At 38.9% G+C, this 27,597-nt stretch overlaps 1 protein-coding gene across 2 annotated transcripts in view; it reads right to left on the reverse strand.

Annotated features, from left to right (window-relative positions):
- LOC105490836 (leucine rich repeat containing 1) overlaps positions 1-27,597 on the reverse strand; it is a 129,585-nt gene that overhangs the window by 23,267 nt on the left and 78,721 nt on the right. For both annotated transcript variants that reach the window (XM_011756789.3, XM_011756790.2), the window contains exons 3-8: positions 23,485-23,563; positions 19,045-19,134; positions 5,044-5,100; positions 4,704-4,767; positions 4,236-4,310; positions 1,712-1,856 (exon numbers count right to left, since the gene is read on the reverse strand). In XM_011756789.3, the coding sequence (XP_011755091.1) occupies positions 1,712-1,856; positions 4,236-4,310; positions 4,704-4,767; positions 5,044-5,100; positions 19,045-19,134; positions 23,485-23,563 (510 nt within the window). The remainder of the gene's footprint in view (positions 1-1,711; positions 1,857-4,235; positions 4,311-4,703; positions 4,768-5,043; positions 5,101-19,044; positions 19,135-23,484; positions 23,564-27,597) is intronic.

Raw genomic sequence — 27,597 nt, forward strand, 5'->3', positions numbered from 1 at the left:
ATCTTTCCTTTTTTTTTTTCTTTCTTTCTTTTTTAAGAGACAGGGCCTCACTCTATTGCCCAGGCTGGAGTACAGTGGTACAATCATGGTTCACTGCAGCCCCAAACTCCTACTTCTGGACTCAAGCAATCCTTCCCCTTTAGGCTTCTGAGTAGCTAGGACTACAGGTGTGTGCCAACCCACTTGGCTAATATTTTTATTTTTTGTAGATGGGAAGTCTCACTATGATGCCCAAGCTGGTCTTAAACTCCTGGCCTCCCAAAGTGCTAGGATTACAGGTGTGAGCCATTCCCAGCCATCTTTGCTTTTTAAAGCTCTTTCTTAAATGAAATTGAGCTTCACAATCCTTTCATTTTGCTCATTTGATCAGAAAGCTGTAATACATCTCTTTCTTTGAAAGGCAGTCCTTTAAACGTTTGAAGTCATCCTCTCATGCTTTCTGCTGCTTCCCATTCCAAGCAACAAAACATGCCCAGTCTCTACAACCCTTTTCAGATGCCATAAACGATTCTCAGTGAACATCTCTGCATAGAGTCAAAATCCCTATCGATTTTCTAGCCGGGTTTAACCAAAATACAATGTCTGAATTTCTACTGAAATTTTCATCTTGACCACATACCACGGAGGCAGTGGTCCTCTGCCATACAAGTTCTCCAACTATTGAAAACCTTTCAGAAGCTTCCTTGATGTTCTGAATAAAATTAAAGACAGCAATCCTATGATAACTCCATGGTTAAATAAAGTCTCTTTCAACTTCAAAGTGGCTTTGCTATGATGGAGCTCCCAAGTCCGTATCTGTTTATACCTTCTCTCCATTTATTTCTCACACTGGAATAAGTTCCTTCATAGTAAAGAAAATGTCTGGATTGATTGTTTTTAAAGAAAATAGCACAGAATGGTTAAAGGATTATCGATGTACTAAACAAAGGTTCAATTCAGTTATGCCACTCTTCCAGCACCTCCCTGAGGTCATGGAATAAGTCAGTTATTTTCTCATAAACTATTAGGATGCTGGCCGGGCACAGTGGCTCACGCCTGTAATCCCAACACTTTGGAAGGCTGAGGCAGGTGGATCACAAGGTCAGGAGATCGAGACCATCCTGGCTAACACGGTGAAAACCCGTCTCTACTAAAAAATACAAAAAAAATTAGCCGGGTGTGGTGGCAGGCGCCTGTAGTCCCAGCTACTTGGGAGGCTGAGGCAAGAGAATGGCATGAACCCGGGAGGCAGAGCTTGCAGTGAGTCGAGATCGCGCCACTGCACTCCAGCCTGGGTGACAGAGCAAGACTCCATCTTAAAAAAATAAATAAATAAAAATAAATAAGCTATTAGGATGCCAAAGTAGAAATTTCTTAGTGACTGCTCATATGCCTTAAATACATTTTATTACTTGGGGTAATTAATCCCTCATGAAATCATTGGGAGAAGACATAGATGAAGTAAAGATGAATCAATGCTTAAAAGTAATGACAGCAGTTACTTTTAAGCAGGTAGATACCAACCCAGGATGACAGAAACATCTGCATATAGAGAAACTTCTGCTGTAATAAATGCTCTTTGCTTTCCTTCTTTAAAAACAAACAGCAAGGAGACTTTAAGGAGCCACATTCTCAGCATCTGAAAGTGGTGACCAAAGGATCAAAGTGTGCTCCAAATGCTCAAGATGACGGCAGGCAGTATGTTTAGCAGTTAGTGATTTCCAATGCTTACCAATGCCATCCGGAATAGTTTCTAATAAGTTCTGGGAAATGACTAAATCCGTTAATGAAGTCAGGCCACTGATTTCTTCAGGAAGTCTTTCCAACCTGTTTTCAGAAACATCTAAGCACAGCAGGTTCTTCAGATTTCCTATTTCCTATAACAATGACATGGAAAAATAAACGCACACTTAAACCTGCCACAGTGCAGAGGCATTTGTTCCAGTGGTTTTTCACAATTAAATCCCAGGGCGGTCCTAAGGATGTTATCTTTAGCATGAATCCAAATCTGAAGGCAGGGGCAAATTCCTAGATCCCCTTCCAATGAAAGTGCGAAGTTGTATGAATCACAGACACAGAGCTGGCAGGGACAAAAAGCCCTCCACCTTTCAGGCAGGCAAGGAATCATTCCCACTTAATAGGTAAAGATACAGGAGAACAAACAACTACAAGGTCACACAATCATAAAAGGAAAAGGAGGCTAGAATTTAGCTTTTCAAGTTTGGAACTAATCTAAGTAGCTTACACTGTAGGGTGACCCTGGGATTTCCTCTGGTAAGAACCTACCTACTTTGTATTTTCTTCCATGACAGGTAGCATTTGTTGGCACAAACATCAATGCAATTGCTCCCCAGCAAAACTGAAACATACAGATCTATCTGTACCTTTAACATTAAAAGCAGCATACTGCCTTTAGTGAAAACAGTCTACCAGGATAAGGTAAAGTACCTCCATGAGTCTAACATTCTATTCAAGACCTACCTTTCTTTCCATTCCCAAAGTCCAAGCTTTCTCTCTTATCACTGCCTCCACTTTTCCATTCCACTTCCCAATATTAAATCTTACCCTCATTACTCCCTTACCTTGACTGTCAGTTCTGCCTCTTGGGCTCTAGTCTTAACTCCCCGTTCCTGAGACCATTCCATAAACTGTGCTTCCTCATTTCCTTCCTGAAACACAGCCAGTTCTCGTCCTATAACTGGATGACCTTCTATTCAAAAAATATCTTGTGGCTCCCTGATGTCTACATAAGTACAAATCCCTCCATCTACATTTAATTTGGTCTGATCTATTCTTTTCAGCTTATCATCCACCTGATATTGCCTTATGATCCTGTCCCTGTATTTCCTGTCTAAAGGAAACTAGACTAGATTTCTACTAATTTCAGACCAGATCCCTGAAGTTGTTCTACTCTTCATTAACTCCTTTTAACAATGCCTTTTTATCCTTCTCTTTCCATTATCATTGAAGATAAGAAAAATCATTCTAATTATTTGAGACTTTTTTGTGTGTTTAATGCTGATTTAACACAAATTTATACTATAGGAGCAAATGACATTTTTAAATAACCATTCACAGCACAATCATTGCAATTTTAATTTCTTTGTATTTAGAATATCACACTCTGCACAAAGTCATTTACACACATCTGAACATACGCAACTCTTTCCTTTCCCCTTTATGTCCCACAGATTTATTACTTTCCTGATAATGTCATGATATTTTTCTGCCATCCTTGGACTTCTAAAGTAACTAGCATTCTCCCAACCAGGATGTCCCATATATTTCCTAGAAAAATCCAAGTACTAATCGAACTCTACCCACAAGAGTTGCTAATCTGTCTCCTTTCCCCAGTTGTAGCCAAGATCTCATAAACAGACTTAAATTAGTTCCTTAGTTCCATTAGTCATTAGGTGACATCATGGCAACTTCAGCGCTATAACAACTAAAAATTTACTAAAGTGCTTTCTTCTAGTATTAGGGTTCCCTGCATTGATATGGCATTCCCCACTGAAAGTACAGAGCCTTACAACTGGTCATATGAAAAACTGGCTATGAGAGACACGAAAGAATAAAATTCAGTAACAGTTGGAGAAAAAAATACAAGAGGAAAATGCCTGTTGGTTTTTGTTTGTGTTAGGTTTCTCAGTTTCTGTCTCAGAATGTAGGCCCGTCTGCTAGGACTCCACAAGATAACTATGTGCTCAGAAGTCTACACAAGACTCCACTTCATTTGGCACGTGGTTCTTCCACTTGGGAACAGTAGGAAAGGCCTGAACACTATGACATGCCAGCTAAACCATAAGAAACATTTGGAAAAATATGAAATAAAAGCATTTAACATTGCTTTAACACGAACTATTACAGGGCAAAACATGGTCAAATTATCCCAAAAGCACTTGGCACATCACGGAGTGGCAGAAAGGTACACCATCAGAATCATGGGTCCTGGCAATTTACTAACCTGCTGGGCTTGAAGTAAGCTATATGGGTAGCAAGGACACAATAAAAAACAGATTTCACAAACTAAAGTAAATATTTACTACATTTACAAATGGTGGGTTGAGGTTTTCAGTTTTCATATGGCAATGGAGAATGATACATGCTCAATATGTTTTCCCAAATGTGCTTTTTCCAATCAATGTTTTTGGTTTTCAAGATCCTTTTATAGCGAACCTTATGTGGCAGCAGGAAATACTCAAAGCTTATTGTTGCTGTTTTACATTCTGGGGAGACACTGTGAAATTACCACTTACCTGAGGTAATTCTGACAGCTGATTTCCATCCAACCAGAGATCTTTTAGATGTAAGAGGGCTCCGATTGATTCTGGCTAAAACAAAAGGAAACAAAAGGTATGGTAACAAAGATTCAATTTTCAGTCTTCCCCGAAGAAAGAAAGAATCTGAATTCATCTGTTAACAACTGGGTACCTTAGCAGATGTTCACTGGTACTTCTCTTAACATCGAGTCCCTTTCCTCAAAGTGCCCAAACTTTCCTCAAGAATGCCAGTTGTTTCCACCTATGTCCATCATCTCTAGTCCTGACCTCCCCTACCCATGAATCATAATTCCTAACTTGTGTGAAATGAAGCTGGTTCTCTAGTGTTCCCAAGCTACATCTATGGAAATACTGGCTTCGTATAGATCCCCATAGAACTCCCTCAACTACTGTGCGATCATAACTAAAAACAAAGTTAAATTCAAATCTCAAATACGGACTTACCAAATTATATATTTCATTGTTTCCTAAATCAAGTTCTTCTAGTCTCCGAAGCTGGGTAAGAGAGCTATTTTAAAAAATAAACAAAGCGCACTTAGAGAATACTTAGAAATGCCGAGCAATATAGTATCCCTCACTTGGAGTAGCTTCAAAAATAAGGTCCAATTTGATTTCTATGGTAAAAAATATTGCACAGGAAGGACTGTTAAGAAAAGGCCGGTTGGCATCCCCCAAACTTCCCAAAACACACAAATTTTTTGACATAATACTGTAGTCCTGTTTTTTAAAAAATACTTAAATTCATTCTGCACAAAATCTCCTCTTATTTTCCCTAAAGACTCACTCAGGAAGATATGTAAGAAGATTCTCTCTCAGTTCCAGTGAAGCCAGGTTATAAAGACTAGAAATGAACAGAAGGAAAAAAAAGTATAAGAGAAATTCCTGAGATTCTTCCTACCTCCCCTCCCCCATACACATACTGGACAAATTGCAACACTTAATAAAACCTAGTAGGTCACTTCCCAGGGTAAAAATGCCTATCACCACCACCACCCACACCCATTAAAAACAATACCATCTCGACCTCTCAAATTGTAATCTTAAGGTATTAATAATTAATAAAAGAGTAGTGTGTCATGACTACAAAGCACCTTCATTCAAATACCTTTATATGTGATATGTGGAAATAACTCATCAGCCAATAAAACACAACCATTCTCAGGGCTGAGATAGAAGCTGAATGTGTGCGTCTATAGACTTTCAAATGCCAAAAATGCACTGTTACCATAAAAACAGTAGCACCTTTAATCTTGCAGAGCTCAGAGCTCTTCTTCCCAGTATCAGTGAGAGATCATCCCTGTTTTAAAGTAGGGGGCATCTCAGTCCAGAGAGTCCAAGTTCATCTACTTAAGATCATAAATTCATGCAGCAAGCGGCAGCTAAGCTTAGGAAGTAACTTCCATTTAAATGCATTCAGGATAATGTCATAATGCATCTTGCACAGTGCCTGGAACACAGACTGATTTAATAAATGGTAGCTATAATAATATTGCTTTTATTCTTATTAAACCCTAGCATGAGGCTCTCTTCATCTGATTCTCCAGCCTCTCGGGTGTAATCCAGTCTATTAGGAGCACAGTGGAATGGGACAGATGTTTGACAGATGGGGCAAATCTTGACAGGCAGTGGCAATTCTGCATCACCAGAAACCCTCATGAAGTTGTGTCAGCACTGGCAAAACATATTGATTCAGGAAATCAGTGACTCAGTATATTGCCCCTACAAGCACTGTAGTAACTATACCAACCAAAAAGTCACATTTTGCTAATATCACCATAGTAACATCCAGATATGGAGGAATTTCATTTCTGAGCGCACAGAACACAAAAAGTCAGACATTATCCCAACACTCTAATCTGCCTTAATCCTCCATTCTCCCTCCTTCCAACCAAAAAGCCAGAATCACATGTACTAACAAGGCTGGTTTTATAACATCCAGAAATGTAAATTTAAATGAACAGTGTACATACATGCTTAAAACCTGTTTGCCAGAAAAATATATATTTTAACTGTACTATGAAATGTACAAATCCTGCATCTTCTCCAATTTTACAAAACCAAATAATTTTAATACTTAAAGCAAGAACAAAACTTTCAATTTATTTTTTAAAAAACAAACTCCCTGCTAATATGTCACCATGAAACTAACACCAGCGTCCTTCAAATCAAATGTAACTCGGTGCGGACTTGCAGTTCTCTAGTTCTACTTTCTCTTGACCAAGTGTTTACGTAGAAGAAACAACAAAGAGAAGGGGAGGAGGATGAGATGTACACCACTCAGTATCTCCTTCCAAAAGCAATCTGTAAATAATAATTTTACTTAAAAAGTAAAAATTTAAAAACAAAGGGCTTTGTTTTCAGTTTTAAATTTCCATGTAACGCCTAACCAGTTTCATTAAGAAGACAGTAATTCCTGGGCTATTTTCACATTTAAATTTTAAAAATCAACATTAGGATTGTCATTTTATCTATTCAGTATCCATTACTTTCACACCTATTTTAACAAACCAAGGAGACCCACTAATGAAAGAAGGAAAATGTCCTTCTTTGCATCAAAAACTTGACTCACTGGGGATCACTGAAAGCACCAGTTTCACACAGCCTCATGCTGAGTGTTGTGCCAAGTTTCCACAGCCATGGTCTCAGCATCTCCTGCCTGAAACATAGACCACAGCCAATGGGGAGAACCCTGCCTGCTCAGGCAGAAGGAGCTGTGCAGGGCACCTTCCATGAGCCATCTCATCTGGTTAGTAATGACCCAGCAAGTTGATGCTACCATGACATGATTAGGACCGTGAGGTTTTGTGTGAGGCCCACTTGTTAGAAATAGGTAAAACCACTATTCGACCCTGGCCAAATGCCAAAGCTTCTGCCCTCACCCTCACTGACTGAGGCATCTCCAGGTGTCTCTGTTCTTCAGAACTCTCTCATTTTAATTTGAAAAACACCTCTCAGTTTTAGGTATACACTTAAGTCTTACCTTTTTTTTTTTTTTTTTGAGACGGAGTCTCGCTCTGCCACCTAGGCTGGAGTACAGTGGCTGGATCTCAGCTCACTGCAAGCTCCGCCTCCGGGGTTCACGCCATTCTCCTGCCTCAGCCTCCCGAGTAGCTGGGACTACAGGCGCCCGCCACCTCGCCCGGCTAGTTTTTTGTATTTTTTTTTAGTAGAGACGGGGTTTCACCGTGTTAGCCAGGATGGTCTCGATCTCCTGACCTCGTGATCCACCCGTCTCGGCCTCCCAAAGTGCTGGGATTACAGGCTTGAGCCACCGCACCCGGCCCAAGTCTTACCTTTTTAAACACACCAAGAGACACTGGAATTTTTGCTGTTTGATTTTAAGAATGTGATACACACTTTAAAATTATCTTTAAATTTTGTCTTGAGAGCAAATGGCACAGGCCACAGTTACTAGAAGCAAACAACACTTGAGCAAAAATGCTGCTGAAATGCCCTACCCCCCATCATGCTAACACCCAGATATAATATCCTGCTAAGTAAAAAAGCTCTGGCTACAAAACCTCTTAGTTTCTACTGGTTGGGGGAAGTAAATAAAATGTGGATGTATGGGTGATACATCAACAACCAAAAATATCATATTTTTATAATATTTCAAAAGTAAAAATTAACTTAAAGTACAGGCTAAGTATCCCTTATCTGAAATGCTTGGAACTGTGAGTGTTTCAAATTTTGGATTTTGGAGTATTTGTGATATACTTAATCTGAAATCCAAAATGCTCCAATGAGTATTTCCTTTGAGCAAATGCTCGGCACTCATAAAGTTTCAGATTTGGGGGCATTTCAGATTTCAGATTTTTGGACCTGGAGTGCTCAACCTGTATATAAAGTAATATCCTTATACTCTGAGGTAATACTTCCCCAATTATTTTAAACTATTTAAAATAAAGAAACTTAGATATTACCATCAGATTCTATAGACCCACTGATGAAAGCCACTCTAAAAAGAGCACATGGAATCTGAGAGGCCTGGGGCCCAGGCTTGAATCCCGCTTGTCCCTCACTAGCTAGGTTTGCTTGCCTGAGGTGTTTATTGCTGAATCTCGATTTTCCCTAAAATAAATATAATCATATCTATTATGGCAATTACAGCATAATACATTTTCCCTTCAAGTTAACAGAACCAGTTTCTTGCCTTATTTCCTTAAGACACCCTTTGTCCCTAAGTGCAGCTGGGTACCTTACAAATGTGTGTGCCTTGAGTCAGGGTCTTCAAAAAGATTGCTACAAGATGCTACTAATCACAGACGTCATCTCCACTACTAAAAAACTCCTTGAAGGATAGGCCCCGCATCTGGCATTGGCCAATTTTTAACTCATCAAACATTGTCCATAGCTGGACTGGAAGAAACAGAAAGCAAACAAAGGCTTTGACTACAGACTCCTACCTCCTGTATGAGCACAAACCTCACAGCATAATCTGCACACATCATTCTCAGTTCCAAGTATCACTAAGTGATGCTAGAATGAAACTATGGGTTTGGTTCACATCAGTAGCTTGCCTTGGACAGTCCTTCACCAAAATGCAGAACCCAACCAGCCCACTCCAGAACATGGTTCTCCAAATTGTTGTAGTAACAGAGCTGACATAAAACCGAACCAGCCTAAATGCAGAATTGGAACAGAGACATTAACACAAAAGTGAATGAATGAATAATCTCCTCTTCTGGTCTTTCAGAATACAATATCTTCAATCAAGTACCTGTCCCATCAAAGCAACCCACTGAATTCAAGTATCTTCACATCTCTTACAGCACCCCATAAGGAACATGCTCCTGAGCAGCTTCGGGAGTGGGATCTGAACCTCATCCTGTGTACTGAAGAGCCCAAGCTCTTAATCAGAAGGTCAAGAGAGAGAGAGGGAAACCCAAACTCCACAGGCCTTCATCCGCTATTTCAGTTAAACATGGTATTACAGAGGTACAAGAAAGAATCAGGCATTTCTAATACTTTTACAAATGTGATTTTAAAAATTTAACACTTTAATAGTTCTACTACTAATACTGGCAACTTATTATATGACAAATTTTGTTATAACTTCTTTATGAGAATTAACTTATCAGATGAGAAAACTGAGGCACAGAGAGGAAGCTTGAACAAGGTCTCACAAAATTGCCAAGTAGAAATGCCAGGATTCACCAGGGAATCTGCATTCTTAACCACTATGTTGTGCTGCCTCTCACTCTTGAGTTGGTATGTCAATTTTGCAAATAGGTAATAACATATTTATGGATATACATATTTATTTTTATGTGTGTGTATATATATACGTATATATATACACACACACACACACTATATATATATATATATATATATATATATATATATATATATATATATATATTTTTTTTTTTTTTTTTTTTTTTTGAGACAGAATCTCACTCTGTCACCCAGGCTAGAGTGCAGTGGTGTGATCTTGGCTCACTGCAACCTCCGTCTCCTGGGTTCAAGTGATTCTCCTGCCCCTGCCTTCCAAGTAGCTGGGACTACAGGCATGCACCACCACACCTGGTTAATTTTTATATTTTTAATAGAGATGGAGTTTCACCAGACCAGATGGTTGGCCTGGCTGGTCTCGAACTCCTGACCTCAGGTGATCCGCCTACCTAGGCCTGCCCAAAGTGCTGGGATTACAGGCATGAGCCATCACGCCCGGCCAATTTATATATATTTACAATATATTCAGTAAAGAGTTCCTTCTTTTCCCACATCAATCCAGCTTCCCAACACCAAACGTTTTCAGAGGAAATTACCTTAAAAATTTAAAAATTTTGTATGGATTCATGTGTTCATGTGGGGCTTTCTTTAATCTTTAGGTGTGAATGTATATAGTCTCTCTCCCTCTTTTCCTTTTTTTTTTTTTTTTTTTTTTTTTTTTACAAGAAAGGTAGCATTCTGCATATATCTGGCACTTTGCTTTCCTCACTTACCAGAATTTTTTGGTCTCATTTTTTATTTGTACATACCAGTATTTTGTCAACAATTGCACAGTATCTTACTGTCTATGGATACCTTGTTTTAACTAGAACCCTATTAACAAAGATTTCATCCTTCAACTTTAATTTCTGACAAATTAATTTCTACATAATACTGCTGGAATGACCTCTTCTTCCTCCTCCTACCAAAAAAAACATGACTTTCTATCCTCCCTGTCAATCCCTACCATTTTTACCAACAAAGGAAGTTGGGGGGCAGGGGAACACACCTAACAAGCTCCTGCAGGAAAAGAGTGCATGAAGTATTTCTTCTCAGCACACTAATTCTTAATGTTTCACACTGTTCATAATAGCAGGGACAAAAGTTGTACTCTTTTGTAAGTCAGAATGTAGGCCAACTGTATTTTTAGGATTCTATTTCAGTGACTGTATGAATGGTTACTTTAAGGAATTTACATCTGTTCTCCACTATGTTTGCAAATCCCTTTTTAAACCACTTGAGTTAATTTTTTTCCATTTTAGCGGCCAAAATCATTAAGAAAATAAAGAGTAAAACACATTAAGGTAGACCAAACAAACAAGTGGCGGTTCACTATAAAACCATTAATATATAAAACAACAACTACTTAGGGCAACATTATTTGATTTGGAAAAACTATTAATGGGGGAATAGGGAGTTGCTTATACAATCATAATATTTCTACTCTTTCAACATCAAATTAGTATTCAAGAAACCTCTGGTTACAAATTTTCTTATGGTGGCTTTGCTCTAGAAAACTTTTTTTTTTTTAAATCTTTTTGTTTTTGAAATAATAAATATTTTATAGTAATTCTCAGACCTCAAAAAAGAACATTAAATATGGTAATAGTTTTCAAAAAAAGGATTTACTCCTTTTAGGCAGCATGCACTTATGATATAGGTAAGCTGCCTAGCACTAGGCCTTGTGAGTGGGGGCCACATGGCTCACTTAGTTCAAGCTCACTCAAATTAAGGTCACCATTCCCAAGGGCAGCAGACTCAGCAGACATAAAATCAGACCCACACGCTCTAGTTCAATCTGCCAGAGAACCTAGGGCTTACTCATGCTACTTCTATCAGCAACTTGGAATAATTAAATGTTTATTGATAATGACTATTTAGTGACTGAATAACTGTCTCGGGTACTGGACTATTTCATCACATATATTACTTCTCCTCTAAGAATGCTATTTTTGGAGAAGACAGTTCAGTTAAACAGGGAGTAGAGATATTTAGGCTAACATATTGGAGGGTATTCATTTCTTTAATGGTAAAGGATATGGAATCTCATGGAAGGGCATATCAACTAAAGACAAAGCAGCATGCTCTCAGACACCACCATAGGCTTCCCAGATCTTCAGAATTTTCCATCAGTTGCCACCTGAGTTTTTATGTCCTCTCGACCTCCACTCTCTCTCTGCATCACTTGAGCATTTTGGAGACTCTGGCTATGTGCACTTGCCTGATCACCACGTGCAAGTAACTAAACAAAATGATCTTAGCACACTACTTGTAAGGTTACATTATAGAGCATTTCCTGTAAAAATAAACGGGGTCGGTTTCCCAGGTATAACATCACCCTGCAGCAGTACCCAGCTTCAAATTTGCCTAAGGTCCATTCTTTTTACATACATGAGACATAATTCACAAACTATGAAATTCACCTTTGAAAGTGTACAGTTTGGTGGTCTTTAATATATTTATTCAGAAGGTATATAAACATCACCACTATCTAATCCAGAAAATTTTCATCATACCGAAAAGAAAATCCATACTCATTAGAAGTCATTCTTTATCATCTTCCTCCACCCCACAACCCCCAACAACCAATAATTTAATTTCTGTCTCTGTGGAGTTGACTATAGTATGCATTTTGTAAAAAGTGAGTCATAGAATATGTGATTGTTTGTGTCTGGCTTCTTTTACTTAACATGTTTTCAAAGTTCATCCAGGAATACTATTTCATTGTATACATATGCCACATTTTGTTTGTCCACTTACCCACTGATGAAAATTTCAGTTGTTTCTACCTTTGTTATTATAAATAATGTCAATAATAACCCTCCTAGGTTTCCAATTCTTTTGAGTATACATAGCTAGGAATGGAATGGCTGGGTCACATGGTAACTATGTTCAATTTTAAGGAGAACCTCCCCAAACTGTTTTACAAAGGGGCTAAACCATTCTACACTCCCATCAACAACATATGAGGGTTTCAATTTCTCTGCATCCTCAATAACACTTGTTAGCATTTATCTTTTTAATTATAATCTTCCCAGAGGGTATAAAGTAGTATCTCATTGTGGTTTTGACTTGCATTTTCCTGATGACTAATGTTGTTAAACATCTTTTCATATGCTTATTGGTTATTTGTATATCTTCTCTGAAGAAATGCCTATTCGAATCCTTTGCCCATTTTTAAGTTGGTTCTTTTATTACGAAGTTGTAAGAGATCTAAATATATTCTGGTAACTAGACTCTGATAAGATATATGATTTGCAAATATTTTCTCCCATTCTGTGTGTTGTCTTTTCACTTTCATGATAGTATTCTTTGATGCACACACGTTTTAAATTTTGATGCAATCCAATTTATCTATTTTTTCTTTTGTTACACAGACTTTGGTGTCATAGCTAAGAAACCACTGCCTAATCCAATGTCACAAATATTTACCCCTGTTTTCTTATAAGACTTTTACCGTTTTTTTGTTTGTTTGTTTGTTTGTTTGTTTTTTGAGACGGAGTCTTGCTGTGTCAGTCAGACTGGAGTGCAGTGGCGTGATCTCAGCTCACTGCAAGCTCCGCCTCCTGGGTTCACGCCATTCTCCTGCCTCAGCCTCCTGAGTAGCTGGGACTACAGGCACCCACCACCATGCCTGGCTAATTTTTTGTATTTTTAGTAGAGACGGTGTTTCACCGTGTTAGCCAGGATGGTCTTGATCTCCTGACCTCGTGATCTGCCCGCCTCGGCCTCCCAAAGTGCTAGGAGTACAGGCATGAGCCACTGCACCCGGCGAGGACTTTTACAGTTTTAGCTCTTATATTCAGATCTCTGATTTTGATTTAGTTTTTGTGTCTGGTGTGAGGTAGGAGTATAACTTCATTCTTTTGTATGTTCATAGTCAGTTTTCCCAACATTTGTTAAAAAGACTATTCTTTCTCCAATGAATTGTTTTGATACCTCTGTCAAAATCAATTAACGATATATGTAAGGATTCTGATGGGGCTGTAGATAGACTTGTAGAGTACTGCTATCTTAACAATATTAAGTATCAACCCATAACACACATTATCTTACCACTTATTTAGTCTTCCTTAATTATTTCAATGATGTTTTATACTTTGCATGGACGTGTCCTACATTTCTTCTGTTAAATTTATCCTGAGTATTTTACACTTTTTAGTGTTTTGTAAGTAGAATTGTTTAATGCTGATATATAAAAATATAACTGATTTTTGTTTTGTAATCTTGTATCCTGCTACCTTCCTGAATTAATTTATTAGCTCTAATAATTTTTACAGATTTCTTAGGATTGTTTCTATATAAGATCATGTCATCTGAACAGTAACTCATTTTTAAAAAGTAAAACACAAAGTGTGTGGCTTGAGTACAACCTGATACAACTGATCCCAAGAAAAATATTTTCAGTATTTTGAAAGACAAATATATTCACACATTGTACCAACATTTCAAAACTCCTTAAATTATCCTTCCTGGCCTTACCAGTGGAATCTTACAAGTGTTTTTAGTGATAGTAAAGTAAAAAGCCATTATTCGCTAGGCACTGTTTTTAAGGGCATATCTAAAATACCAAATTTTTTTATTCAGATAGTTTTCTGAAAGCCCATCCAAGACCTGGAACTTGACTGAGTAAGACCCCACTACGTGCTATCCCGTGCCAACCAGCATCTGCAGTGACACAGAAAGTCATTCACTTAATTATACCCCAACTTTTTCTAAAGCGGATTTAAGTAAGTCTTTTAAAATTGCAAATATGCAAAAAGGTTCATGAAACGACATTAGGGCCATGAAAGAGGGGAGACACTAATGTGTTCATTATGAGAAGCAGGCAGTAAAGAAAATGCAGTATCTTCAAGGAAGAAACTAAATTCAAATGCCAGCTCTACCACCCACCAGCAATGCACACCTGGGCAGATCACTTATCTCCATTTCACAGAGGAAGCTGATAAATCTCAGGATGGGTAAAGCTAGCCTCAGGAGGAAGGGTGTCATGAGACAGTGTATGCACCTCAAAGAGTCCGTGCCCCACTGAGACTGTCAGCATCACCTCTCCCTTTATCGCACAAAAAGGAACACAGCTGTTCTCATTGATTATCAGAATTAGCTCTAAGCCTACGGGCAACAAAGGCAGGAAAATAAGTGTTAGAAATGTTTATTAAAAAGGAATATTATTAAAAAGGAAGAAGCTTACCAGTTCTTTTGGTAAGGCATTTGTTTCCTTAAAAATAATTTATTGTCTCCCTAATAGCTCCTTATATCAGAGATATTAAGCAATATTAATAGACAATAATTATTTTTTCTTGGAAGGCTTTACAGCAACAGAAGCTGTTTTTTAAATAGTTGCTTCTTTTAAACAACTTTTTCTAGAAATTGAGTACAACTGCATCAGGCCAAAAAAGTGACAATACAGGAACAGGCTAAAGTGATCCCAGCATAAATCTTCCAGAATCTGAACTTGACTGCCTATGATGTGATGTTGGAAGCAAGTGGAATAAAGGAGGCAATACTCTTAACCTTGTCACGTGTATTTGTTTAGTATGTGAGAACAATGCCAGGGTAGATACAGACACAAACAGAGTTAGAAAACCAAGGTCCCTGTAGTATCAGAGTACAAGGTGATCCAAGTACATGTACCAGTTATATACATACAATTAAGCAATGAACAACTACACTTCTGTGTAAAGACAAAGGACTAAAGTACTTATTGTGTGGGAGGTATGACAGGGGTCAGGGAACCTGCAAGTCTGGGATCTATTTCGCCTGTCAATCATTGGGGAAGGCATGATGAAAGATGAAACATTTCAATCATTAAATGAAACACCCCAGCCAGTTTGGAAACAGACAAGGCAGGTAAAAAATTTTAACATTCACCTGAACTGGAATAAGCAGGACGCAAAATGAATGAATGAATACAAATTACTGTAAAATAAAAATTAACAAAGTGTATGAAAATCATACAAATGCACAAAAATAAATGATGCAGTACAAAAATAATCAGCGAGCCTACCCTATTCATGTCTTTGAACTGCACCATAGGAAGTGCTCCTTAAAATTTTTGCTTTGCAAACATTTATTCCTTGACTTAATCCACCACCATTATAATTGCCATCCCTTACAGGTTCTCCAAAAATTAGGTAAATAATTATACCTCTTTTTATTAACCTTTCTTAAATGTATGTATAGCTCATATTTATGTCAGTGTTTAATATTAGAAGTGTTTTGGGTTTTTGCTTGGAAGTTTGATGATGTTTTTCTGATCAGAAATAGTCCCCTGTAACTTAACTCTTGTTTATATCAATTAGCCTGTGGTAAACTCGGCTTCATAATACTTTGTTTCACTTGATGTCACAGTTTTCAAGAACCTATGGATGATGTTACATGAGGACTCACTGTGAATAATTGGGAATATTTAAGAATGAAATAAAAATATGTATTCTTTCCACTCATATGTATAACTTTTTTCAAACAGCTACCAGGTCATTAGGACATAAACACTTATTAAGATGTTTGGACCTACTAAATGAACTGTTAGATATTTCCAGGAGTATTAAAAGAAAGTTACTGAGCCCACAAGGGCCCCAGGAACCAACTGTCCTGCGGCAATGGCAGGGTGGAGTAGTGAAAAAACACAGGACCGGGACCTGGAGAGCCGTAGTCCAGTTCCAGCTCTGCCATCAACTCCTAAAAACTTCTTCAAATTAACTGACCATAGGCAAACCAAACACGTGATGGGGGAGATGTGTCCAGGTGCCCCCAGGTTCAAGACACTGCAAGTCTGCTCACTCTATCTATATAAAGACTTTTGCCCTCCCCTCTTAGTCTGAGTACCCCTGACCATCCCGAGGGGGCCCAAGTCCTTGAGACATCCATAGCTTTCCCAGTTAATGCCAACTACTGTGCTAGGTGCCAAGAGGAGAAATGAAGTCCTGTCTTCACTGATGCTTGAAAGGCCAATGCTAACGTAGTTTACCCATCTGACCACATAAGCAGAGGTAATTTATGCAAAGATTCCACATCAGACTCCACAAAGATAACACACCAAGCATTCCAATGGTCATTCCATGTCCTTTCAAATTTTGTGGAATATTAAACAGGTATGTTTCCACACAAAACAATTCTATCTCCGAGAAGTTGTACTGGTTACTAAATATTGGTTAACTAAATGTGTTAAATGCTCTAAAGAAACTATTTGGAAATTCTTTGAGAAACAAATGAAGCCTTCCCACGAGGAAAGCTTGCAAGTTTCAAATAATAATTTGCTTAAAATGTAGTACACTTATGCATATATGAGATTTCCTCAACAATTCACTGTTTCAAGTGCCTTTTCTACAAGGTCTTGGACACCAGGTGTGCCCAATCTTCTCCAAGGAAGAATTTGTTCTTTGATTGTTTCTTTCTGGTATGTGAGAACAGGCCATTACTTGAGTATGCATGAGGAAGAAATCATAGTTTCTTGCTCTGGTAATAAAATTACTAACAACCAAGAATAGAAAACTCTCTCTCTTTTTCATTTAATTTCACAAACTGACCTAATAAGAATCAGTTAATTTCAAGATCAAAGTGGCATTTTATTCAGTAAACAATCAGTATCCACAATGCTATAATGGTAACAGGAGCTGATTAAGTCTACAAACAAAACAAAAACGTCTTGAACTTTGACAAAAACAGGTACGGATATTAACAGAAAATATATAATAATGAACATTGTAAAAAACATATTCTAAAATTATACTTTCCATTAAAATAGTTCAGTAGAGGGGGAGAGGGACACTCTGGTTTAATAACATATTTCATATCAAAGCATTAAGACTTTTTAAAAAAGACATAAAATGGGAAAAAAGCAGAGAGGTAGGAATCGGAGGCTAGAAAGAAGAACCATCTAGGCAGCTGTAGACTAAGAATGAACGGAAAGGAAGGTAACAAGGGAATTAAGCTCCAGATATCCTGAGGAGCAAGAGGAGGACAGCGTCAGTTTGGGTGTTTAAACAGCTACTGTATTTAAGAATTTTGTGTGGTGGGGGGGCAAAAAGGGGGTTGGGGTGTCGCTCTGTCACCCAGGCTGGAATTTAGTGGCACAATCACAGCTCACTGCAGCCTCAACCTTCTGGGCTCAAGTGATCCTTCCTCCTCAACCTTCCAAGTAGCTGGGACTACAGGCTTATGCCACCAGGCCCAGCTGATTTTTTGTTTGTTTGTTTTTGTAGAGATGGGTTATCTCTACAAAAGATAGCCCAGGCTGGTCTTGAACTCCTGAGCTCAAGGAATCCTCCCACTTCAGCCTCCCGAAAGGCTGGGATTATAGGTGTGAGCCACCATGCCCAGCACAAAAGTTGTTACATTATAAATATCTGACACTTGATACAGCAAAAGTGAATTGCACATGCATGAAATTCACAATAGAATACCACTGTTTTCTCTGCAACTGATACCTTAAACCTAGAGTGTATTGAGGGTTTCCTGTCTTCTTCTCCTCCTGAGAGTTTAAGGGCACAATTTTTAATTAGCAAGTCTAATGGCATAAAGACAAAACATCAGGGTGCATTTCAGAAAAACACCAACTTGCTGGCTGAACAGGTGTCAGCTAGTTGTCATTTGCCTGAAGAGGATGGGAAGGAGAGGGAAAAGCTGTCTGCAAATATTCTTATAAACCTCTGGAAAGAGAACTTTTGCAAAACAGACATATCAGATAGACTGTGCTCAACTGCTTACTGTGGTTCTCAAAGAGCAAGTTTCTGTTTTGTCTTAGAACTTACACAGGACAGCTACAAACAAGGAAAATCATTTATGATGGTAGAGAACACTGGTCTACCAGGTTAGGGCAGACAAGTCAGACCTTTATTTTTAAGTGGTTAAGCATGAGCTACTGCATCAACCTGATTTAACCCACTGTATGCCCTGGAAAAGTGAAAAAGGTCTGCAAAGACAATTCAACTAGTTCATCTGTGGGAAGGTATAACAGAACATTTATTCACCAGCATACACTGTCTTCAATGGATTCTATTTCTTGCCATGACTAAGTTCTCCACAACCTCTAAGCCGGCAACGTGGAATATGCCCATATCATTCCTTTCCTCTCCCAATTCTACTCCCACTCTCCAAATACACCATTCTCATTCCCTATTCTTGGATCCACAGTTCACAAATACTGTCAGACGTAGCTGTTCTTTAGGAGCACATACTTTACGTTTTTAATGGAGTTGTTTGTTGGCTCTCCAGCATGGTTTAAAATTACTGAGTGGTTGTTTCTACCAGTATTTACTGACCACCTACATGACACATAGTACGTGGCTTAAATTAACTACTTTGCCATACATCAGTTTCACTTCCAAACAATTTAGGATTTTTACTAGTAACAAGTAGCAGCACCCTTTTTAACCAATAAAATTTAGGGACAATTAGATGCAAAAACATAGGAGGCTGGCTATAATCTTTCTTGAAGGTCATATTAAAGAATGAGTAAATGGCTTTCTGAGTCGACAAATAGGAGCTTTAAAAGGAAAGGAGGCTAGAGCTGATGATATAAACCCCCTTTCACCCCGATCTACCCAAACTTCACAAAAAAACTTACTTGCCAATATTTTCAGGTAGAGACTGCAGTGAGATGTCATTTACAGAAAGACATGTTAAATTCTGTAACTCAGGAAAGCTTTCTGGCAACCTAAAACAAAACAAACAAACAAACAAAAATGCTATAAATTAAAAAAGAAAAGTTCATGTATAGTGTATACCAAGCATAAATAATAATGATTTATTCTATGTGCTAATTGAAATAACCTCCTAAAAATGACATTATATATGGCATGTTTGCCTTGTCTTCCTATAAATAAGACACTTGTAAGGAAAAAACAAAGACTTCATATACATAGTAGATGTACAGGGGCATGATAAATACTTACTGTTATGGTGATCTAGAAATAAAGTAGAAAGATACGCAAGCTCTAAGAACAAAGGCAAAAAAAAATGTTGGGACTACTGAATACTTTATGAAAGAAAATGATGAATTATTGCTGCAGCTAAAAGTGCCTAAGAGTAAAAATACTTTATTGATTAGCGGAAACTAAAGAGAAAATTTCATCAGTCCTTGAGATTATAATAAAACACAGGACAGCTCCTGCATAATTTTTCTTCCTGTAGTTTATAATACCTAGGGGAAAGCTACGGAGTACTTATTGATCCGCTGACAGACAATTGCTACTTCCCTTTTTTTTTTTTTTTTTTTTTTTTGAGACAGAGTCTCACTCTGTTGCCCAGGCTGGAGTGCAGTGGCAAGATCTCAACTCACTAGAACCCCTGCTTCCCGGGTTCAAGCTAGTCTCCTGCCTTGGCTTCCTGAGTAGCTGGGATTTTTGGATTTTTAAGCAGAGACGAGGGTTTCACCATGTTGATCAGGCTGGTCTCAAACTCCTGACCTAGTGATCCACCCCCCTCAGCCTCCCAAAGTGCTGGGATTACAGGCGTGAACCACCGTGACAACTGCTACTTTCTTAACATTTTTCTTTTAGTTCTATTTTTTTTTTTTTTTTTTTTTTTTTTTTGAGACGGAGTCTCGCTCTGTCACCCAGGCTGGAGTGCTGTGGCCGGATCTCAGCTCACTGCAAGCTCCGCCTCCCGGGTTCCCGCCATTCTCCTGCCTCAGCCTCCCGAGTAACCGGGACTACAGGCGCCCGCCACCTCGCCCGGCTAGTTTTTTTTTTGTATTTTTTAGTAGAGACGGGGTTTCACCGTGTTAGCCAGGATGGTCTCGATCTCCTGACCTCATGATCCGCCCATCTCGGCCTCCCAAAGTGCTGGGATTACAGGTTTGAGCCACCGCGCCCGGCCTAAGTTGCCAACCACTTGAAATAATTTTATGTTTTACTATGTTCTACACAAAGGGATATTTTTTATATGTTCCTTAAACTCTACAGAATAACAAGGCTTCAAAATAAAATCATCATTTAAAATTTACAAAGAAAGTTTAGTTTCAATATTTCTATGGTTACCATATTGAGGGAGGGAAGGGAAAACCTAACTAAAGGCAAAGGATCTCATTGCATTTAAAATGCTGAAGGTTATTAAACATAAATCTGCTAACAAAGACAACAGAACATATAAGTATCACTTTTTCTCAGTGAGGGAGAGATTTCTGGCTTTAGTGATGGTCTCTAGATTAGAATCTTTCATTTTTATCTTTCTAGGTTCCTTTAAAAAAAGGCCTATGTAACATTATGTTTGATATTTAATATAGGTTAATTCCAAACTTCAAAACCAAATCCAGACCCGCAAGATCAGAGTATTAACTGGAATGTTTATAATCACTGGAATTTGTTCTGAGGCACAATTAACAGAGGTAAGATTTTTACTCATAATTCAAAAGATGCAAATTATCTGTTCTGCCTGAGTTTTTACCAGAACGTATCATTTTATAATTTAAAAACTAGCTAAGATGTTCTTAAACACAAGAAAAATATAGTTTTAAATAGCTGATTTAAATAGGTGCTTTTTTACTGGCTATTAACACAAGAGCTAAACTAGTACAGAGGTGATAAGGAAGTACAGACCCAAGGTTAGGAGAAATGAACTGCAGTCCGAGCTTCCCACTCATTAGCTGTATGATCTTGAAAGGTAATTTAACCTACATGTGCCTCAGTTTCTTGAGCCATAAAATAAGTAAGCCAAACTAAATCATTTTTAAGGTCCCTTCAACTCACAGATATCATCTTAAATCTTAAAAAAACAGCACACCTGCCAAATTAAAATGGCTTCACCTTAAGAAACCTGCCAAATAGAAAGCCAGAATTAAAACAAACAAACAAAACAGTAAAGCCTCACACAATCTAGGTGTGCTCCAGTTGAGAGAGAACTGAAATAATAGTAAAGTCAAATGTCAGCAGACATTAGAAAAGGAAAATCAAAAAAAATAGGAAAAAGGAAGAAGCAACTGAATGGTTAAAAAAAACTCAACAGCAACATAATGAGTATTTCCCAGCTTGCCAAACCCTGTAAGCTGCCTTCAGCTTAGTCCAGTTCAACAAACATTTATTGAGCACTTACTCCATTCCAAGAATACAAGTAACTTCCTCAGGTTGGTCAAGGAGTCTTAGTCAGAGAAATAACTTAAGGATAAACTTCAAGTGTTATGAAAAAAGTACACAGAGAGCATTACGGGAGCCCAGAGGAGGGGCCTGTGGGTAGTAACTGGGAAAGCCTTCCCGAAAACGTGTATGATGCTCAAACTGCATCTTAAGGAAGGTGAAAGGGTCGGTACTGTCGAGAAGACAGAGGCATGAAATGAACTAATTAGAAGCACTTTATATTACAGCAGAGACTGACGTCCAGCACAGGCAACTGAGGTCAATGAAGATGGAGAGACAGACCAGGGTCAGATGGAGGGGCAAGAAGAGGCTCACATAGCACAGGGAGGAGCTCTGACTTTATCTTACAGAGATGGGAGCTATAGAAAGGTTTTAAGAGACAGCTGAATGGAAGACGGTGGAGAAAGAGGATAAGGTTGGAAGGACAGTGATAAGTAAGAAAGCTATTGGAGTATAGCTTACTAGATTACTATTCTTCAGTAATAAATGTTACGTATAACTTAATCACTACAATTCAAAGGAGGACAATCAGAAAAAGTTTTAAAAAGAAAACACATTTCTTTATTGGCAATAACAAGGTATTGGAAACATAAAACTAAATAGTGCATTCTCCAGCACTCCATACCCAAGAAGTCCCAAACAATTTTGAAGTGGGTGAGATGACTCAGAAATTTTAGTTTAATCTTAATTTTCCTAGATCAAAAGAGAAAAGACAGAAAAGAAGGGACGGGAAGAGTGCATTTCTTCTGAGGTTCCTTTCAGATTCTTGAGAAATCTTATAAATGGACCCACCTGGCCCAAAGAGACATCTAAAACAGACACCCAAGGGCTATCTCTGCATTGCCACGCGGGCACAATTCAGTTATCCTACTAACAAGATGCCTGGAAGCCAGTGGTCAGTGGACTCATGACTAAGCCAGGAGCCATAAGGAACAGCTCACAGCAATGCCACTCAACCACACCTGGGTAACAGACTGTGTCATACGAGGAAGGGTAAAGCTGGAATAAGTAGTAAAACTGACACAGTAGCTTTATTTGAAGGAAAACAAAAACAAAAACAAAAACAAAGAAATCCCCACAGCTATTGTTAAAGAAATAATGATGTTCATAGGAGGTTTTTGTTTTTCTTGTTGTTGATGTTCATTCGTTTTTAATGGAGAGTTAGAGGAAAGTTAAGACAGTAAAAGATAGTATGGCCAGGTGAGGTGGCTCAGGCCTGTAATCCCAGCACTTTGGAAGGCTGAGGTGGGTGGATCAGGAGGTCAGGAGATTGAGATCATCCTGGCCATATGGTGAAACCCTATCTCTACTAAAAATACAAAAATTAGCTGGGCATGGTGGTGCACGCCTGTAGTCCCAGCTACTCAGGAGGCCGGGGCAGGAGAATCACTTGAACCCAGGAGGCAGAGGTTGCAGTGAGCTGAGATGGTGCCACACAACTCCGGCCTGGGTGACTAAGCGAGACTCCATCTCAAAAAAAAAAAAAAAAAAAAAAAAGATAGTAAACACTTTTCATTACTGGAGTACAAAAAAATAACTGTAATATGATTTTCTCCTTGGATAACTCTGGTGTAAGCTCTCTGGGAGTTTAGAAACCTGCCTTACCCCACAAGACAGGACAGATCAATGGGGGTTTATAAACTACTACAACTCTTCACATTGCTTCAGAAATGCACTCCTCATCCTGTTTTGTACACTTCGCTGTGCTGCACCTTATCCCTACAACATCCTTTGAGGTTTCTATCAATAGAATAGTGTGCCTTTCATTGTACAGGGCTATTTATAAAGAAGTATCTGTGAAAGTCAACCATCCGTGATAAAGATAGTGAGCCATCTAGGTACCTCCAAGATGGTTAACCTGACTGTGTTCTTTGCTTGGCTCTCAAAAAAGATATCCTTACTACTATAGATAGAAAAGTAAGCAGAAAGCTTACCTAGTCAGTGGGTTTCCGCTGAAGTCAGCTACCTGCAGTGCTTTACAGAATGAAATGCTTTCTGGAATTTCAGGAATCTCTGTAGGAGTAGAGAAAATGTCTATAATTTGCCACCATTATTAACAGTTTTTATCATTCTCAAGATAGATCACACTCACAAGAGAACAGCTGGAAATGCTACCTCCATTCAAACATGACCTAGATTTATAAAGTATTTTAATACATTTATATTTGTTTTCCTAATATAAGATATATTCTCAACAGAAGCACATTAAAGAAAAATATTAAAAACATCAAATCTCTAACAAAATTATAGCTATAGGAGGAATAAGTTCTAGTGTTCTATGGCAGGGATCCCCAACCCCTGAGCTACAAACCAGTACCTGTGAGGAACTGGGATGCACAGCAGGAGGTGAGCGGCGGGCGGGTGAGCGAACCTTCATCCATATTTATAGCCACTCCCCATCACTTGCATTACTGCCTGAGCTCCACTTCCTGTCAGGTCAGCGCCCACATTAGATTCTCATAAGAGCATGAGCCCTATTGTCAACTGCCCATGCAAGGGATCTAGGTTGTGTGCTCCTTATGAGAATCTAATGCCTGATGATCTGATCTGTTTCCCATCAACCCCAGATGGGACTGTCCAGTTGCAGGAAAACAAGCTCAGGGCTCCCACTGAATCTACCTTACAGTGAGTTGCATAATTATTTCATTATATATTACAGATGTAATAATAATAGAAATAAAGTGCACAGTAAATGTAATGAGCTTGATTTGTCCCAGAACCATTTCAAACACTGGTCTGTGGAAACACCGCTCATATGATTTGGTTGTGTGTCCACCCAAATCTCTTCTTGAATTCCCATGTGTTGTGGGAGGGACCTCGTAGGAGGTAATTGAATCATGGGGCAGGTCCTTCCCATGCTGTTCACATGATAGTGAGTAAGTTTCATGAGATCTGATGGTTATTATAAGGGGGAGTTTTCCTGCACAAGCTCTCTTTGCCTGACGTCATCAACGTAAGATGTGACTTGCTCCTCCTTGCCTTCCACCATGATTGTGAAGCCTCCCTAGCCACATGGAACTGTAAGTCCAATTAAACCTCCTTCTTTTATAAATTGCCCAGTCTCAGGTATGTCTTTATCAGCAGCATGAATACAGACTAATAGACTAAATTAGTACCAGTAGAGTGGGGTGCTGCTGAAAAGATACCCAAAAATGTGGAAGCGGCTTTGGAACTGGTTCACAGGCGGAGGCTGGAGCAGTCTGGAGGGCTCAGAAGACAGGAAAATGTGGGAAAGTTTGGAACTTCCTAGAGATTTGTTGAAGGGCTTTGACCAAAAGCCTGATAGCAATATGGACAATCAAGTCCAGGCTGAGGTGGAAGATGAGGAACTTGTTGGGAACTGGAGCAAAGGTGACTTGTTATATTTTAGTGAAGAGACTGGCAGCATTTTGCCCCATCCTAGAGATTTGTGGAACTTTGAACTTGAGAGAGATGATTTAGGTATCTGGTGGAATAAATTTCTAAGCAGCAAAACATTCAAGAGGTAACTCGGGTGCTGTCAAAGGCATTCAGTTTATAAGGGAAGCAGAGCATAAAAGTTTGGGAAATTTACAGGCTGACAATTTGACAGAAAAAAAAAACAAAACATTTTCTGAGGAGAAATTCAAGTTGGCTGAAGAAACTTGCATAAGTAAGGAGAAGCTGAATGTTAATCCCCAAGACAATGACGAAAATGTCTCCAGGGCATGTCAAAGGTCTTCATGGCAGCCCCTTCAATCACAGGCCCAGAGGCCCAGGAGAAAATTGTATCCTGGGCCTGGTCCAGGGTCCCCATGCTGTGTGCAGTCTAGGGACCTGGTGCCCTGCATCGCAGCCACTCCAGCTCTGACCAAAAGGGGCCAAAGTATAGCTTGGGCTGTTGCTTCAGAGGGTGGAAACCCCAAACCTTGGCAGCTTCCATGTAGTGTTGAGCCTGCGGGTGCACAGAAGTCAAGAATTGAGGTTTGGGAACCTTTGCCTAGATTTCAGAAGATGTATGGAAATGCCTGGATGCCCAGACAAAAGTTTGCTGCAGTGGCAAGGCCCTCATGGGACACCTCTGCTAGGGAAGTGCAGAAAGGAAATGTGGGGTTGGAGCCCCCACACAGAGTCCCTCCTGGGGCAGTGCCTACTGGAACTGCGAGAAGAGAGCCATCATTCTCCAGACCCCAGAATGGTAGATCCACCGACAGCTTGCACCATGCACCTGGACAAGCCACCAGTCAAGGCCAGCCGTGAAAGCAGCCAGGTGAGGGGCTATACCCTGCAAAGCCACAGAGGCAAAGCTGTCTAAGACCGTGGGAACACACCTCTTGCATCAGCATGACCTGGATGTGAGACATGGAGTCAAAGGAGATCATTTTGGACCTTTAAGATTTGATTGCTCTGCTGGATTTTGCACTTGTATGGGGCCTGTAGCTCCTTTGTTTTGGTCAATGTCTCCCATTTGGAATGGATGTATTTATTCAATGCCTGTACTCCCATTGTATCTAGGAAGTAACTAACTTGCTTTTGATTTTACAGGCTCATAGATGGAAGGGACTTGCCTTGTCTTGGATGAGATTTGGACTGTGGACTTTTGAGTTAATGCTGAAATGAGTTAAGAGTTTAGGGGACTGTTGGGAAGGCATGATTGGTTTTGAAATGGGAGGACATGAGATTTGGGAGGGGCCAGGGGCAGAATGATATGGTTTGGCTATGTCCCCACCCAAATCTCATCTTGAATTCCCATGTGTTGTGGGAGGGATCCGGTAGGAGGTAACTGAATCATGGGGGAAGGTCGTTCCGAGCTGTTCTCATGACAGTGAGTAAGTCTCACAAGATCTGATAGCTATTATAAGGGGGAGTTTCCCTGCATAAGCTCTCTTTGTCTGCCACCATCCACATAAGATGTGACTTGCTCCTCCTTGTCTTCCACCATGATTGTGAGGCCTCCCTAGTCAGATGGAACTGTGAGTCAAAATAAACCTCTTTCTGTTTTAAATTGCCCAGTCTCAGATATGTCTTTATCAGCAGTGTGAAAATGGACTAATACAACTGTCTTCCACAAAACCGGTCCGTGGTGCCAAAAAAGTTGAGAACTGCTATTGTATAGCACTATAAGATGACTACAGTTAACAATAATATATAGTTTCAAATGGCTGAAAGGAGGATATTGAAAGTTCCTAACACAAAGAAATGATAAATGCTTTAGATGAGTATGTTAATTACCCTGGTCTGATCACAATACACCATATGTATCAAAGCATCACTATGTACCCATACATATGTACAATTATTTAACAGATCAATTAAATAATAAAATAACAAAAACCACCACTACCACCACCAAGTCCCACCACTCTATCAAAAGCACTGATGGCATTCTGTTGTAATTACCATTAGACTTTTTTTCTTTATGTTTTCATGTGGTGGTATCAGTACCAGGTATTCTAAAGTAATGTACTTTTAAATTACGAATTTTTTTCTAATTATAAACATAAGTATTTGGAAAATATACAAAGAAGAAAATAAACACCACCAACACTCTCATCACCTAGAGGTAATCTTTTATTGTGATTTTTTTTTTTAACTTGTCACACACACACGTGTGTACACACATATACACACATACAGAATATGTGTATAAACAGATTATATTTCATAATACTAAGTTCATGATAATTTGTTTTTTGCACTTTACATTACTTTACAAGCTTTTTTCTCCTATCATTATTTTTCCAAGTAGTTTGCTGTTCTTAATGGCAGAAAAGCACATTGTATATATTTTCATACTTCATTTAATCAATCCTCCACTGTTGGGCATTTAGGTTGTTACAAAGTTCCTGATGTTATATTTATGTGCATTCCTGATTATTTCCTTAGGCTATGTTCCCAGAAGTAGAATTACTGTGTCAAAGGCATTAACATCTCTACAGCGCTTGAAAAATATTGTTAAATTGCTTTTGCGTGGAGCAACTTATGCCTACTTAACCTTTCATCAGCCTGTACAAGATGCCCTATTCAACATCGCTCCTCCTCTTTTCTTTCTGTTACATTAAAAAAAAATGCCAATTGTATTGCTAAAA

Source organism: Macaca nemestrina, chromosome 5 (assembly GCF_043159975.1).
Source record: "Macaca nemestrina isolate mMacNem1 chromosome 5, mMacNem.hap1, whole genome shotgun sequence".
Taxonomy (NCBI): Eukaryota; Metazoa; Chordata; class Mammalia; order Primates; family Cercopithecidae; genus Macaca; species Macaca nemestrina.